The sequence below is a fragment of the Cajanus cajan genome, chromosome 2 (genome assembly GCF_000230855.2).
Source record: "Cajanus cajan strain Asha chromosome 2, NIPB_CcT2T_4, whole genome shotgun sequence".
Lineage (NCBI taxonomy): Eukaryota > Viridiplantae > Streptophyta > Magnoliopsida > Fabales > Fabaceae > Cajanus > Cajanus cajan.
The window spans coordinates 62,417,521-62,435,337 of NC_138518.1; the positions used below are offsets into that span (position 1 = coordinate 62,417,521).

The 17,817-nt window shown below is 32.4% G+C and overlaps 1 protein-coding gene across 2 annotated transcripts; it reads left to right on the forward strand.

Moving 5' to 3' along the window:
- The first annotated feature begins 11,466 nt into the window (after nt 1-11,466).
- LOC109804748 (protein POLLEN DEFECTIVE IN GUIDANCE 1) lies at nt 11,467-17,599 on the forward strand. 2 transcript variants are annotated; one of them, XM_020366585.3, is made up of 11 exons: nt 11,467-12,048; nt 12,779-12,918; nt 13,198-13,301; nt 13,798-13,886; nt 14,020-14,093; nt 14,520-14,676; nt 14,799-14,966; nt 15,544-15,641; nt 15,755-15,877; nt 16,738-16,806; nt 16,895-17,599. In XM_020366585.3, the coding sequence occupies exons 1-11, from the start codon at nt 11,658-11,660 to the stop codon at nt 17,099-17,101; spliced, it is 1,620 nt and encodes a 539-aa protein (XP_020222174.1). In that variant the 5' UTR covers nt 11,467-11,657; the 3' UTR covers nt 17,102-17,599. The 2 variants fall into 2 exon arrangements, with proteins under 2 accessions (XP_020222174.1, XP_020222175.1); XM_020366586.3 differs by having other exon boundaries at nt 11,771-12,048; nt 12,779-12,925.
- Nucleotides 17,600-17,817: the final 218 nt, after the last annotated feature.

A 17,817-nucleotide genomic window follows, 5' to 3' on the forward strand; every position in this document is an offset into this window, starting at 1 on the left:
AAAAAATTAAAGTGGGACCAAATTAATTTTTTTTAATATTATAAGGGACCAAATTAGGGTTTTAGCCTTGTTATTTAAACTAGACGTATGTTGTATGTCATATATACTCTACATGTACAAAAAAAAATTATTTCAGTCATTTTTGCAACCTTTTTTTTACCAAATTGTATTCATTATTGTAGACACCCAATTTCGTCCGGGGGCATACAAACAACAAGATAGGACATCAGAGGGCCCAAAAGCCCAAATCAACTGTTTTTAGTGGTCCGGAACAGGCTGTTCCAAATTCAGAACGGGCCGTTCCCAAGTCCGGAACGGGCCGTTCTTGAATTGGAACGGGCCGTTCCAAGACTCCTAAGAAGGCCTAAAATTGTAGGTTGGAACGGGCCGTTCCAAACCAATCAAAGGGCCTAAAATTTGTACCCTGGAACGGCCCGTTCTGATTTCAGAACGGGCCGTTCTAGGGTGAAAAAATAATACACAACGTTCGAATCCGGAATGGGCCGTTCCGAATCCAGAACGGGCCGTTCCGAATCCAGAACGGGCCGTTCTGGCCCACGTCTGATGCCTATAAATAGAAATCTCGACCACAGTTCTGATGCCCCCCCAAAATTTCGTCTAGCACTCCTTAGAGCTCGAAATTTCTCTCTTTTTCTCTCTCTCTCCTATTGTATTTCTTGAGTATTGTGAGGCAATTGTAGTGCGAAAGGTTGCCACAAAGCACCTAAAATCTCCCTATTTTGAAGATCCAATAGAGCTCATTCAAGAGGTATTTCAGTTAATTTTTTTTATTTCTTATCTATAATAATTATCGTTATAATAAAAATAATCATGTAAACATTTTAGGGTTAACTGTATTATTTAAATTTCAAGTATGTAAATAATTATTAATAAAGGGGATCTAATATTTAATTTGTTATTTCTTATCATGTTAACTTCATCATAGGGTACCGATTGAGGGCGCTGTAGGGGTGCTTAATACCTTCCCTACACGTAACTGACCCCCGAACCCAATTCTGGTTATCAAGACCATTATTGGATCTTTAAAAACCTTTTCTTTTTTCAATGTTTTGAGTAAAATATTGGTGGCGACTCCATGAACCTATTTTCAAAACTATTAATTAAGGATTAGTCTGGTGTCTGGGCATTCCTTAATTAATGAGACTTTTAAAAGGATGTCTAAACCATAGGTCGCAAGATCGGAAATTTTCGGGTTGCGACAATTATATAATGGGTCCAAACAATTCATACAATTACAATATTGTTAAGTCAAAAAAAGATCTTACATCCCTCAAACTTTTGAGTTTTAATGTTAATAAACAAAACGTTTTTATAAAAGAAAATATCTTCAAAAACGTCTTAGAAAATATCTTTGAAAATGTTTATTAAACGAAGTGTAAAATGCAGATTGTTTATAAGACAATGTAAATCAAACGAAACATATATATGTCTCATATATATTAAATATTTATTATTTATTGAGACTAACAATAGAGTTTGTATTGAATGTTTTATTCCTTAACAAATCGAACCTAAAAAACATATTGGAACTCACAAATCTGTATAATAGAAAAATATACTTTTTGTTAGAACGAAGATCCTTGAAATCATGGAAAAAAGCAAATAAAGTCACTACTATAGTTGTTTTGCATTGACATTGTTTTTGTAGGCTTCGTTTAGTACAAAAAGTTGATAAGTAGTCTCTTTGATCAGATAAAATGTACTATTTGGTGAAATATATTTAATGTTTATATTAAATGAGTCAAATGATTACCTGTCATCATAAGAAAAGACAATAATGACAGATGAAACAAATTTGTGAGTTGGACTCAAAGTGTTGCAACGATCATCTTCTTTAAACTACTATATAAGAAGATTCAAAACTCAAGAAAGTATAGATGTGTAATATACAAAAAATACTTGTATAGAGAGAAACATTATCTGTAAATCACACTTAATCTTTCTTGTAAAAACTTACTACTTTATACTGGTTGTATAATGTCTAAGTGAGATGAACACAACATTTGTGTAACCTTGATAACCATTGGTATAAGGTTGAGCCTAGAAAGGCTTATCTATAAAAGAATACTTGTTTTGAGCTTGAAGAGGCTTAACTATAAAAGAATTCTTGGTTGTTAAGGCTATAGAGACTTGTTTGTAAAATAATACTTGTTTTGAGTGTGGAGAGGTTTAACTGTAAAAGAATACTTGGTTGTTAAGCCTAAAAAGACTTGTTGTTAAAAGAATATGATAAGTGTTTAATTAGTTTGATTAAATACTCACTTGAGACACTTATCTAGCACAAATTGTGTACATATTGATATTATTTTGATCTATATATGCTTAGAATCAAAGAGGTACTTTTGATTAATGTTAGTACAGGGAATAGGAAGCCTTTGATCCAATTTGGTGCTTATTTTGTAGGTTTTGAAACCTGGAGAAGAATGGCTCAGCCATTTTAAAGCGCTCAGCAGAATCAGGCCAGAGAGTTTCCCAAACTGAAGGCGCTTAGCCACTTCAAAGTGCCCAGCGGATTGGCCCCTGGAAGAGAAGGAGTGCTCTCTGCCTCCAAGGCGCTCAGCCACTCCCATCCGCTCAGCAGATTTGACCTAGGAAAAAGGGGTGCTTTCTGCCTCTAAAGCGCTCAGCGGATCTGAGGCGCTCAGCCCTTTTGAATGCTTAGCAGTGAAGGATCTCCAAGGCGCTCAGCGGATCCAAGGGGCTCAACCCTTTGGGTTACTTCATGGTGAAGGAGTCTTCAAACCGCTCAGCCGTTTCAAGGCACTGAGCGGATTCGTCTCTCTCCTGTTCACTCTGTTTTAATTTTATCACATATATAAGAGCAGAAGAGAGAGAAAAAAGGCATCATCAAGCTGTACGAAAAAAGAGAACAGAGAGAGGAGAAAAACAGAGTACTCTGGAGCTCGTGGGAACGCGAATCTTCAAAGGATCTTTTTCTTCTTCTACCTCTCAACTTGTAATTTGGTGATTTCTTGTAATATGGAGAGCTAATCTCTAGGGTTGGGATTGATGTAATCGTCAAACTCCTTGTATTCCTCTTTGATTCATATATATATATCACCTATTACTCTATGTCAGTGATTTATTTCTGTTCTTAATGCTTTGATAAATTGATCCTTTATCTCTGATTTTGGGTTTGGGATTTGGTTGGAAAACGTTTTCTGAACCTAGACTTGGAATGAATCACCTATTATTTTTGAGAGCCAGGAATGGTCTTGAAATTAATAGTTGTATCAAGTTCTGATTCTTAATGCGGAATATTTAACTGAGTGAAGTGATGGATCATTCATTGAGTTAAATATCTTAGAATTTCTTATACCAAGGGATTGGGTTTGAATGAATTTAGAGAACTCAATGACAATGAGTAATGGAAGTTTTTAGAAAGAATCAATAGGAATGCATAGGAGGGAGATTGATGAAATCGAATCCCAACTATTTGTTATAACTGTTTTTCTACAAGTTAAATTATCTTTGGCTACTTGAATTTAACCAATCATCCATACCAACCTTGAACATGTGTAATTATCCAAAATTTTACATTCATAAGCATCAATGAGTATAATAGAAATCTTGGCTTATCTCACAAGTCCCTGAGGTTCGACAACCTTTCATTCATACTACAGAGACTTGGGTGCGCTTGCCTATATAAACACCAAAAGAATACTTGTGTAGTTGCTTAAAGAGGCAAGTCAAAAGAATATTCAGGGTTGAGGTAAAAGTGACTTGTTGAAAGAATACTTGTATTTTTATTTAAAGATAGTGAAACTCAATCTGGTTGGATTGAGATCTGAACGTAGTCTCGACAATTGAGACAAATTAGTATAAAAATATTTAGTGATTCATCTAACTGCTCTTCGCATTTCATTTAACTAGTGTTACTACTTCACTATGAAAAACATGTGATTTTTTATACATACTATTTAATCCCCCTTTTTGTGTTTATCTTTTCCCCACAGATATGTTGGAGTGACAATTCATGAAAGAATAAATTATGAATAATGCTAGATAAAAATATACAAGACATATACTTAAGAGGCAAAGGTAGTGACAAGCCAACAACTTTACTAGACACAAATACACAAGAACAATAATAGATTGGCATTGTGAAGAAGGATATAATCGATTATTCAATGACTATTTTTTTTTTGAAAATCTAGTATACATAGAAGTTCAATTTTGATGAAAGTTGTAACATTGTCAGTTATAACCTTTCTTGTGTGATTGACAATCACTGTTGAGAGCTTTAGGGTTGAGTTACCCTGAGAGCAAGTTGATCTTTGGAAGGTTGAACCAAAGATGAGTGGAATCAACACATGAAGGTGTAAAAGGAAGTTTTTTTTAGTGAGAGCTTCATAATTCAAGTTTAAAAGTTGTAGAGAAAAGCTAGAAAAAGATTCCCTCTTTTTTCTCCCATCTTTCTTCTTTATTCTCACTAGGGAACCTTCATTTTTTTCTCATTCTTTAGCTAATTCCAGTTAGAGGTGACAAAGATTCGATATTTTTGGGGTTGGAACTTTTAGCTTGTAGTGTGTGGAGTTTCTTTTTCCTTTTCTCCTCTTGTGAATTGATCCTCTGATAGATAAGGGAAGCTATGCTTTTGGATTCTTATGTGATTGTGATGTTGGATCGAGTTGATTGTTGGTTGTTAAAAGAATTAAGTGATTAAGATGATGAAGTTGGAAGGGTTTTTATTGCTTTTGAAGTGGAATATGAGAAATTGAGTTGATTCTTGATTGACTCTTGTTGCAGGTTGTTTTGATGATGGAATTGTGTTGTACATGTTGTATATATGCTATTTATTGCATTGCATGTTGTCGGGGTTTGCTGATTTTCAGTAGATTGAGTGAAATCAAGTTATGCACAAGTGCAAAACCTAATATCACGTTGGGCGCATTTCAAGGTATTGGGCAAGACTCCAAAGAGAGGTTTCTGTCTCACTCATGTCGAGCATAGGATCGGTCTCACCTAACATGAGGAGAAAGACTTGTCTCGAGTTGAAATCACGTCAAGCGTGAAATGAGAGATTGGTCTTTGCCTAAATTCATGCAAGGCGCTAGTGGAGTGACGCCGAACATGAGTCAGGAAGAAACTTTTTGCCTAGTTTAGAGTTGGGTGTAGGCTTTGCCATGCCAAGTGCACGAATGTGGGGCACTCTATGCCTCAACCACGCTAGGAGTAGGTGGTTTTGCATCGAGCGCGAATGAGACAGAGAGTTCTTCTCCTCGATGGCATCGAACGCCCAATGAATGATGTCGAGCGTGAGATGCATGTTGTAAAATTGTGGTTTAAGTTGTTTTAATATTTGATTAATGATAAACTTCTTGTAAAGTGGTTCTATAGTTAATGCATAGTAGTATAAGTGTAAAATCAAAAGACATCTTGAAATCTCTTAAGAGGCTATAGGTTTTAGTGACAACAAATAAATTTTCTTTAGAAAACTATTTCAAACGAAGCAAACATCATATTTCATCTGTAAGATGAAGGACATCAGACAAAACACACAATCTGAATCAATGTTATATTTATTTTTCGTTATAAATTCATATTATCTTTTAAAAGCATTGAATACTTTATTCCTTAACAGATCGAATGAGAAAGCTTCCTTGAAGACACCAAAAATTGCTACAAATGGAAAGTCAAATTCTTGCGTCAGAAAGAAAGAGAAAAATCCCAAAAATCATGCAAAAGTAGATAGGAAATCTGAACACGTCGCACTGCTTTGATTAAGCCACTGCTTTTCACCTTACCTAACGAAATGATGATGAGTAGCTACCAAGATCAGATAAGAGATGGACATCTTCACGCAAAACATTAAATGCTTACAACAACGACTAATTTACTCTCTGATCTCAAAGAGAAGACAGACAAAGCATCCTGAGAAGGTTGCTTAACAATCATTTTCTTCCAAGCTATTATATAAAGATTCTCAACAAGGAAGAAAACGAGTGAGACAAACAAGAAAATAATAGAAGAAACAAAGTTCATACCTTATAGAAAAATTCTATCTTGTACAATTTATTTGTACTTAATTTTCATAGCATCATGTTTAGAAGAGATGAAACTATCTTTGTAACTCTTTTCAAATTTCTATTTGTAAGGGTTGAGCTTGAAGAGGCTTGTTCAAAAGAATACTTAGTGTTGAGCCTGAAGAGGCCCATTCGAAAAGAATACTTGGTGTTGAGCCTAAAGAGACTTATTTAAAAGAATACTTGTTGTTAAGCCTGAAGAGGCTTGCTCAAAAGAATACTTGGTGTTTAAGCTTGGAGAGACTTGTTGAAAGAGTATTTGGGTAGTTGCTTGAAGAGACAAGTTAAAGACTATTTAGGCTTGAGCCAAAAATGACTTGTTTAAAGAATACTTGTATCTTCTAAAAGATAGTGGAACTCAATTTGGTTGGATTGAAAACTGGATGCAGTCTCTATATTTGAGGTGAACCGGTATAAAAGATATGTGTTCATTCGTCTGTTACGTTCTAGCACTTCGTTTGTCAAAGTTTTTACTACTTCACTACATTTCAAAAAGTGCGAGTTTTTGATATACACTATTCAACCCCCTTTTCCTAGTGTGTATCTTTTCTCCAATAATAAGTGATGTTGTAAGATGATATATATCTGTTAATATGTTGTAAGTTGAATACATTGTAAAGTTGTGTGCTGTTTTAAGTTGCTTAAGTTGATTCTCGATGTTGTTCTACCAAGTTGTAAATGTTGTAAAGTTGTATAATGTTTAGGTTGTTCAAGTTAATATGTTGTAAAGTTGAAAGTTGAACATGATATAATTTGCATGCTACTAAAATTGTTAAGTTGTTAAGCTATAGGCATGTAGGCTAGATACATGTTTTAGTTACGAAACATGAAAACTAGAGGGGAGTAAATTATTTTCAAAATTAGAATATCCCATTGTGTGGATATACATTATAGTGCTCTAAGAACCTGGTTGAAACCCTTCAATAGGAAAGTTGACCTCTGAATGGATAAGTTGTTTGTCAATTGTCCCCTCTAGGTTTTATATGGTATTTATGTGTGGGCAAGGTCGAGACACATGTGTATAAAGTGACCAATCAAGTAAAGTATTAGGTCGAGGATTTAGTCTTTAACCTAGTATTGGAGGGTTGTATTTGGAGGACAGTTAATGGACTAATCCCACAGGTGGCTTAATGTTGCAGGCTAATATCGTGGTAAACCCATATCCAAATTGTTCTACCTTGACATAGTGTCATACTTTTTATTTTAAGTGGCAAAATTTGAGAAATCAATCTAACCTATGTTGATTATTGTTTCTATCCTAGTACTAGCTATTCACTACAAGAAAAACGCAAATTTTTGATGAAAAATTTCCGACGGATATGAATCCGTTGGAAAATTTTTTACGGATATTTCCGTCGAAAATTTTTGATAATTTTATTTTTTTGTCAGAAATTTCAGACGGAAATATAAATCCGTCAGAAATTTCTTACAGAAAATTTCTGATGGATTATTCGTCGGAAATTTTATTATTAATTCTTATTTTTAATTCTTATTTTCATTTTCTAAAATTGGAATTTTTATTTTTAATTCTTATTTTTAATGTAATCATTTTTAACTACTTTTTATTTTTTTTTTAAAAAAAGATAAATAATTATCTTAGGTGTCACCTACAATAATTACGTACTATTATGATATTTAACACCTCTAATTTTTTTTTAGTTTTTTAAAATAAATATTATTTATCTACCTTAAAATAATCAAACTAGTGAATTTATATTTTAGAGGGATGAAAATCAAAGAAAAATATTTTACTCATTTTACAAATACGAAACAATCTTTATAAATCTTACAGGGATGAAAAATAAAGAAAAAAATTTACAAAGATCAAAATCAAAATCACCCATCTTATAGGGACTAAAATATATTTAAACCTTCTAAAATTAATATTTTCGATCTTAACAATTATTTTAAATAAATAATATTTATTTTTAAATATTTATAAAATACTTAGAGATGTTAGTATATTGTCTTTAAAATTATAGTAAGCAAGTTCAAGTGTGAATATTTTTATATTTGTGTGTTTTATGAGTTTTTTTATTAAATAAATAGTGCATATATTTGTTTATTTAACATAAATAGTAGTTTTATATTTTAGAAGAAAAAACAAATTTTTTATTTTCTAGAAGTAATAACCTTAAATTTACACACAGACACACTCATATATATAATATATATATAGGGGATTATAATTACACCAGTGTAAATTTTACTAAGTATTACACCGCTCAATAACTTTATATTAAATGTGAATTTTATAAATCCAACCGTTAAATTAAAAATTCTTTACTCTTAAATCATATATACAAAATGTTATATTAATTGAAGATGATTTCTTATAAAAGAAAATTAAATCTGTTGAAAAATTTATATTTTCGATGAAAAAAAATTTCGTAGGAAAAGCTATATTATTGATGAAATATTTCCGACAAATTTATATTTGTCAAAAATGTAAGAACTGGTTTTAAATTTGATATGAAAATATTATGATATAATTAGATAAGATTTTAAGTTAGTATTTTATTAATGGTTGATAATTAGAAAATAAAACAAGGATAAATACATTTTTTGAATTTTATATGTTTGATTTAAGGTAAATAAATATATTAAATTAATTAATAATTTACTTAAAATGTTAAAATTTAATTTATAATTATGTAATAAAGAAATATTTATAATTTTATAAATTATATTATCATTATAAATTATAAAATTAAATAATTTAAATTATCATTTTAAATAGAAATGAGTAGATGTTAATTATAAAAGTAAGTACATATAAATAAAGAATAATTAAATATATTATTATTATTATTATTCGTAATATAAAATTATTATATTATTATTATAGTACAAGTATGAGATTGTATATTTGAGGATGATTTAAATGAATTAATTTGTACAAGTTATACTGACAACATACATATACATTTCGATAGCTTACTCATCAGAACTTCACAGTTAAGTGTGTTTGACCTGGAGTAGTAAAGGGATGGGTGATCTTCTGGGAAGTTTCTCAGAAATTGCGCAAGCAATAATAAAACACGCTAAAAAGTGAAATGTCGTGAGATAGAACTCTTGAGAGGAAAATTTTAAAAAAATTATAATTTTCGACGGGATTGTCCGTCAAAAATTTTCGACAGAATATCCGTCGGAAATTTCTGACGGATTAAATTATTTCTGAGATTTTCTTTTCCGAAGCCACTTTTTTCGACAGATTTAAATTCGTCGGAAAAAAAAATCGTCAAAAATTTACTTGTTTCCGTCAGAAGTTAGCATTTTTCTTGCAGTGAATGTTTTATGGCCTTAGTGTCACATGTTGTTTTCTAGTATTATACTAGTCGTTGTGACCTGGTATGGTCAAACCACTTAACTTACTCACCTCATGTTGTAGGAGATCTTTGTATTTGACATGCATGACGACGCATTAGATGTGACGGATATGTTGATATGTTGAACATGCTATGAGATTTTAAGTTGTTGTGCTGGTGATATTGTCATGTTGCGAGTTATTATATTTTACTATGATAATGTTGGTTGTAAGTTGTTATGTTGAATTCTTTTCACAAGTTTATCCCATGTTTTCCTTATAGTTGGAATTATAATGATCATACTTAGTATGGAGTAGGACAAGATTAGTGGGATGACTTGTATTGCTGGTGGTTAGTTACGTTAGAGGTGGCTAGATTCTTTTGTTGGTGGCTACTTTGATTTAGTCATGTTTTGTATAAATGTTGACCAACACTTAAGTTTATTTTACTCTTAGTATTGTATTTTTGTATATAGCATGTATGTACAATATATTAGTTACCGACTATATGATAAACTTTATCTTTTGATGTATATTGTTGAGTCTTTCGTGACGCATAATTGTTTAATAGCAAGTGTAGTGACCTACTAAGTCATTGCAAAAGTTTCAAATGCAAAGACATGTGTTCCTTTGACTTGTAGAAACTTTTGACAATCATATATGATTTGTGTTTCCATATAAAGGTTGATGCAATTGTTAGGATGAGTTTTTTTTCTCCATTAGAAAAATGTGTTGCTGCTACTTGTATATTGACATATGGATCACCAACTAACATTGTAAATAATTGGCTAAGGCATTGTAGTGGAATGGTTAAAAAGATTTGTAAGGTGCTATAAACTAGATATTTGGAGTTTAGTACTTGATAAGGTCTAACAATAATGACATTAAACATTACTACAAATAGGGGAGGGAACATGTGACTTTTCAGGTATGTTAAGTCCTTTTGATTGATTAGGAATGGAAAAATTGTTTGGTTGCATGGAAAAACCAATTTTTTTTTTGTATAACAAATTTAAATAATGACTTTAACATGCTAAATTAATCTAATGTGTTTAATGATGTTTTGAAAGGACAAACTCTCACAATATAATTTACGGATGATTGAACCCCATATAATATGTTATTATCTTATAGATTATACTTATCTATAATGAGTTACAAGGTCAATAAAATCTCATATATACAAGGTATTATCTTGCAAATGATTATCTAAAGTAAGTTACATTTGCTAATACCATCTTAGTGTTACGGGGAGAGAAAAAAAAATTCACATAGCACCATGAACTTACAATAAAAGATGTGAAACACACATTTTGCATGCTCCAATCTTGATTTGCAATTATAAGTGGTTCAACACATGCTTCACATATAAATACAATCAAGTCTATAATGTTTACATGCATGTATCATCCTACATAAATGATTATTATTGAAGAAGAACCACAAACATGTAGTAGTTTTGATGTGAAGTATCTAGTGGTTCTTATCTTAATTTTGCAACATGTTTATAAATGAGAAATGCAAAAAATGAATTCATCAACAACTTTAAATAGACTTAATGAAATATATTTAAGGATATTTTAAATATGAAAATAACAAAAATTAATTTTCATATTTATGTAATGCTCAATATTTCTTATCAATTTAACTTCTATTCATAAATCAATTAAATAATTAAATTTTTTAATATAGTTTTAAAATTTATACACATTTGTTAATTCAAAATCAAATTTTATATGAATATTTTTATATTTAATATTTTTTTAAAATAAAAGTATAAAAATGTGGCCCTCAAAAAGATGAATTAACATTCTAAGTTAAGTTCTACGATTAAATAATTTTTTTTAAAGTTCTTAAATCTTACATTCTACTAAAACACATAAAAAGTGAATTAAGAAATTGGTAAAAAAAACTAGTTTTTTTTTTTCTGATACAGTAGGTAAAAAACTAAATTATTTAAACAAACATATTATCATGGTCAATTCGTGACCTTATGAAATTTTTTTTGCTCATAAAGTTAAGAGTCGAAACCAACTTTAATTATCTCTATTTCTCAAAATGAATTAGTTTTGGGCCATGTAGAGGATATTCTTGGTGAGAAAAAAAAAAGTATCCTCTTCTTATTTTAATTTATTTAAAATAAAAAATGACATAAAGATTCATTGCTGGATCTGGATCAACACGTTCAACATCTACACAATACAATAGTCACAATCCCGGTTCGACCGGCTGAAACTTCCGGTCCAATCTTCATACCTACATATATCACTTCCGGTCCAATCTTCGCCCAACCCCAAAAGTCAATGAGTCACCGCGCCGCGCCACTCGCAGACGAACCGCCGCAATCCCAACCGTCAAATTCCCTTCCTCACCGCAAGAAGAAGCGCAAGCGCAGAGCCGCTTCCTATTCCGCCGAAGCCAGCTACGCCAATGCTCTCCCTCATCACGCCACTGTCGCGTGCGATGAGATACCTAAATCGGAAAAGAGTGAATCCACCGTTGGCGGCGACGCTTTCCGTTTCGGGGAGCTAAGGCAGAGAAGCGTCAACGGTCGCAATGCTTTCGGAGACTCGGCGGTTACGGCCGTTGACGACGGTCATGCGAAGGAGGTTAGTTCCGTTGGTGTTGCCACGTCAGCGACGGAGGAACCGTTTCAGTTTAAGCGTGTCTTGGAATATCAAAATGATTCTATTTGTGAGTACAATTGCGCCGCTAATCTCATTTATCTAATACTTTTGTTTTATTTTTATTTTTATTTTGCATCTTTTATGGTGGAGTGTTGTTGAGGGAACGCATGAATTTGGAATCATAGTAGCATTTAAAATTGAGAAAACATTAAATAAGTCTTTGAAAGTATAATTTAACTATATCATAGTAGTTCAAAATTAAACAAGATATGACTAAAATGATTAAATTAATGTGTGTCGTGGACCAAAATGAGTAATCAAGTTTAAGAACTTTATTTTTTTTAATCCATGGACATGTTACAAGGAGTCTCTCAAAACTCACAATCGAAAATTATTTTGCATTCACAAAATGTAATTTTTGTTGATTAAACAATATTTTAAGATAGCTGGAAATCGAACTTGAGAGATCCTGGTCCACATTATACATATTTATTTGGTATTTTCTTAATTTGCCAAATATTTTTTTACACAAGTGTTTTTTAATGATTGCATCTAAATAGCATGATGTGATGTGCTCTGATTTATTCTGACTTTCACTGACAGCGAAATCCAATATTACTTTAAATATAATAGGTTTTGAAAGCCCGTTAAGTTGGTTCATTATTGATGTTTAAGTGATAATAGAAAGAACGCATGTGATGTAATGCAGTTTTGACGGGGGTTAAACTATTAAAGCTTTTTAATTTTTGTCTTATTTTATTTTATTAAGGCTTTTATGGTGTACAACATGTTTTCAGCGAACAAGTCACCTCTTGCATACTTCTTGGAGAAAGTGTACCATGGAAATTCTGTGTGGAGCACAACAACTATTGGGAATGAAAAAGGACGAGAAAGAGTTTATGACACTATCTTCCGCTTGCCATGGAGATGTGAATTGGTATTTGGTATATTGTTTCTTTCTTCATTCAAAAAGAAAATTAATCAAAGGGGACTTTGTTTGCAGTTCAGTGTCATCAATGAGTATACTCCAGTGTTTAGATACTCTATTTTCCTTCATAGTCATTAGATCAGAATAAAATTTTCAAGTTTTGGGGAAAGGATGTAACCTGAAAGTAACAGTTCACCTACCTTGTATTGCTTATTTTTGTAGTTGCGTATTTCTATTATGACATTCTACTGTGTCATTGTATCTGAAATGTGGAATGCATTATTGCAGCTTATAGATGTTGGTTTCTTTGTCTGCTTCGATTCGTTTCTGTCACTATTAACGGTCATGCCAACAAGGATGGTGATGACCATTTGGAGGCTTCTGAAAACCAGGTTCACCACCATTCTTCAGTTTTCTTCTCTTATAGTACTTTAATGTCAGTTGAGCGTGCCTGTGACACTGAGGATTTAGATGATGGACAAACTTGCACTATTTGTTTCATTGGTTTAGTGTTGTGATTTAAGCAGTGTACATCTAGTGCAATCTTTTTTAATATTCAGTTTCAGTAATCATAAACTTTTTGAAAGAAAGAGAACAGAGGTGATTTTTATTTTTTTATTTTTTTTACCTATGTCAACCAGATTAAACAGTTGGTTTGCCGAGACATTCTAAATGATACAAGCCTGAATTTTAATTTATAACTATATTACCCTGATCCCGTGTTCGCTGAATAATTTGAACCAATCTCCCAATTTACGATACAAATATGCTAATTCTTGTGCTTTGATTTGTATGATCTTCTACCAATACTTGTGTTCTGTTTTAAAATTTGTGTTTGCTTTTCAGGATTTTCAGTTTTACACTCTGACATTATCATGCTCATGGCAGGGAGTTCAAGAGGCCATCTACAATTGAGTTGTCAGATTTTGGCTGTTTTCTCATTATGGCTTGTGGAGTCACTGTTTTGCAGCAAATAGGTATAATGATAGTTTGCTTCCATAGTTTTTTCTCTTGTATATTTCCTTTTTGCATTGATCAGTTTCAGTTCGTTACTTTGTTATGCAAAATTTTTTTATGCTCCCTGCTTTTAAATTTTTGTTGTCTTGTTAGATATCAGCTTAATATATCATATGATCCGTGGTCAAGCAACAATCAAATTGTACGTGATCTACAATGTGTTAGAGGTGAGCATAAAAAATTAACCTTTGAACCTAGGTTGTACTGATTACTTAGGTTTCCACAAAAACCAAATTTCTGGACCTCTGATTGGAAATCAAGATGGATATTCAAATTAGATTTATCGTGTGGCATTTTTACCTTAGATAGTGAGTCAGAACTTGTGTGACAATGAGGATGTGCCATGATGTGAGATATGGGAATTTGCACTGTGAATCATGAAAGTATGAATGGTGTAATATAATTGGGTACCTATAACATGGCCTTTTGGTATTTGAAAAATTCATTTCACAACTACTGAAATTGTAAGCTTAGGAGTTAGGAGTGAGGATTCTTTTTTTGATATTCTGTCTTATGTTGATTGCATAAGGGTTATAATTATCTAGACTTCTGGACTGAAACTTATATTGGCTGGTCCTTGAACCTTCTTGCAGATATTTGATAAATTATGTCAAACTTTTATTGGTGATGTATTGCAAATGTTATTTCATTCAGCAGAAGAGCTTGCAAGATGTCCCCCAGATAAAGAAAGTACTAGATTCTGGATATGGAGATTTATTTCTGACCAAGTTTTAGCAGTTGTTACTTCAAATATCCTTTTTCTTTGGGTTGATAATTTTTTTAACCTGTAATTTGGGTAATTATTTCATTGTATAAAGGCAAGGGATAAACACAAAAACGTTGATTAGATTAGTTTCCTTGACTAGTTGTACTTGTTCATTCTTTTATCTTGTTAGTTCAGGCAATCACTTTATCAGCCTGTATTGTTGCTCACTACAATGCCCTGCCTGCTTTGCTGGTGTCAAATAATTTTTCTGAGATCAAAAGCTATGTGTTTAAGGGATATAGTAAGGATAATGTTCATAGTATGGTTTACTCTGGTGAGTTATCTTTCCTACAATAGCTGTTTTTCTTTCTTTGACTGCAATCATATTTGGGAAAGGATCTTACTGTCGTGTTTATAGCCTAATTGTTGTAATACATTTTAATTGAGTCCTTAGCAGCTATAGTATGTGAATAATATCCCAAATCTCAATTATCACTCACCAAGTGGTTTTCACATAAATGAATAAATTTTAAATATTTGCCAGGTCATTTTTTTGTTCTAAGTGTCAACATTTATTTAAATTATATATCATGATAAATGATAATATCTTAACCAAGTAAAATTGCATTAATGTTTTGGGCTGTAAAACTTGAGTGGTTATTATTTTTTAATTTTTTTATTTTGAATGCCATTATCTGAATCTAAAATATATGGCCTTCCTTTGTCACCTCACTTTCCATCTTACCTGTGTGACCCATAATACAGTTGCTTCTAGAATATAGGGCCTACCTTCGGTAGAGTGCATGTTCTGTTATATTTAGTATTATTTAAGATGTATTCCCTTTTTTTATTTGGTCTCATATTCTTTCATTATTTTCTGTTTGTCCCTTTATTTTATTGCTGACTAGCAGATTCCATAGAGAGATTCCACATCTCAGCATTTGTCTTATTTGTTTTGGCTCAAAATATTCTGGAGGCAGAAGGACCCTGGTTTGAAAGCTTTCTCATTGTAAGATTATTTAAAATTATAGCAGCTAATATATAATGCTCTAGTTTATCGAGTGGAAATAAATTTCCTTGCGTGGCTCAGTCATTTTCCTAACAGTTATTTTTTACATTCAGAACATCCTCTTGGTTTATCTTTTTGAAATGGCTATAGATGTGATCAAGCACTCATTCATTGCCAAATTCAACAACATTGCGCCCATTGCATATTCTGAGTTTCTTGAAGTCCTATGTAAACAGGTATTTTAATTTGATTTCATGTGGATGTTTGCTGTGCAATATGATTAGTAATTACTGCCTAAAAGGCAAATAACTGGAACCGTACCATTGTTTATGCTATTCTAGTCGCTATTCAAAGCCTAAATTTTCAGTGGATTCATGTGAATCATACTTGAACGTACTTACAACTTCATACTCCATTGCAAATGCTTTTGAAATCATTAGCTGCAGCCTGCAGTATGTTTTGATGAGAAAGGCGCTGCATGGTCTCCTGTATACCTAATCTTTTGTTGGGCAGCATGGGGTCATGGATAGAACAGAAATATAATTAAGTTTCTCTAAATATTTTAAAAACTCACTATTTCTCTCAGGTTTCATAATCATATTATTTATCTGCTGATGTAATTTAGAAAGCCTCTTGGTGCTAACCGGTTTGTACATTGGATGAACAGAAAGGTGACATTTTATTCCCTTTCATCAAACAAATTTTCTCAGACCAACTACAGTTTCGTAACAGTCCAATGCTAATATGCTCCATATCTATCCAATAATGCCTATAAATATAATCTATAATTGTTTGAATATGCTCCTAGGATAAGCCTTGAAACCTTTATCTCCTCATTTATTATTGGTGCGCGCTCATGCCTTAGTGAATTGATCGTCAAAATTAATTACTTACAATTTGTAGCAGTTTTTCATATATGCATATAGGCATGTATTTTGTGCGGCAGAAAGAGAACAGTATCAGTCGGCATTTGAGAAAGCCTTCTATTAATGACTCAAAAATAACCAAATTTAGGAATTTTAATTTGTTTCGTGTTATGACAATAATTTGCAGTAACTTTTTGTCTATATGACTGACTGCTGTTTTTGTTTTGTAGACTCTACATATGCAAACTGAGGGTGCAAGGAAAAAGTTGACATTTGTCCCACTTGCTCCAGCATGCGTGGTAAGCATGAATTTACTGTCTTTTTTCTCCCTGCCTTATGTATGTTGATTGGGTCTGTTTACTTTTCTCCCATTTTTCGTGTTTTTAGGTCATTCGAGTTCTGACTCCGGTCTACGCTGCTAACCTTCCTTACAATTCCCTTCCATGGAGGCTTTCTGGGATTCTGTTATTTTCAGCACTAACCTACGTTATGCTCACAAGCCTCAAAGTTCTTACTGGCATGATTCTACAGAAGCATGCCAGATGGTATGTTAATCGCTGTCAAAGGAGGAAGCATCATCTCCATGCTGATTAACTCGTGGAGCGCAACTAAATTAATGTAGTGAAGAGTGCATGTGGAAAGAACCTGTTGATATAGTACTCACTTGGAGTCATCATCAGCGCTTGGCACACGCTTGAGTTCAACCAATTGGTTTTTAAACTTGATGGTGAGCCTGTACGAGTTCCTCCTTTGCAGCTAATAGAAAATAATGTTCCAAAACACGAACATTAAGTTATTGGCTGTTCATTATTGATGGCATTCTTGTAACTTCAAGCATCGTGGAAGCAAATACATTCCAAATTTTTATGTTGTTGTACCATAGTTATGCTCGTGCAAGAGTTGTTTTAAGCGTAGGCAGTAACCTCTACTACTGACTTCCCTTAAGGCTTAAGCTGTGCGATCGAGGCTTATGAATGATTTGTGTATCTGACATTATCTACATTTTCATTCTTCCTCTTTTATATGCAGTTGTACACTAAGCAAAAAAATTGTTAACGAGAAAAACGAAAATGTCTTTTTTTACATAGTTTACTGTAGCTTCCACTTTAACTATATTTATAATTGTATGCAAAGCATGAGCCAGTGATCTAGTTCTTTTTGGAGGAAATTTGTACTCCTAATCAAATTCGGAGTTGAAACGTATACATGTCTCATCTTGTATGCAGGATGACAATGGCTTTTTCTTATATGCCCTGCCAAACCAAACACTTATATACTCGATTCAAAACTTCTTCACATAACATTGTCAT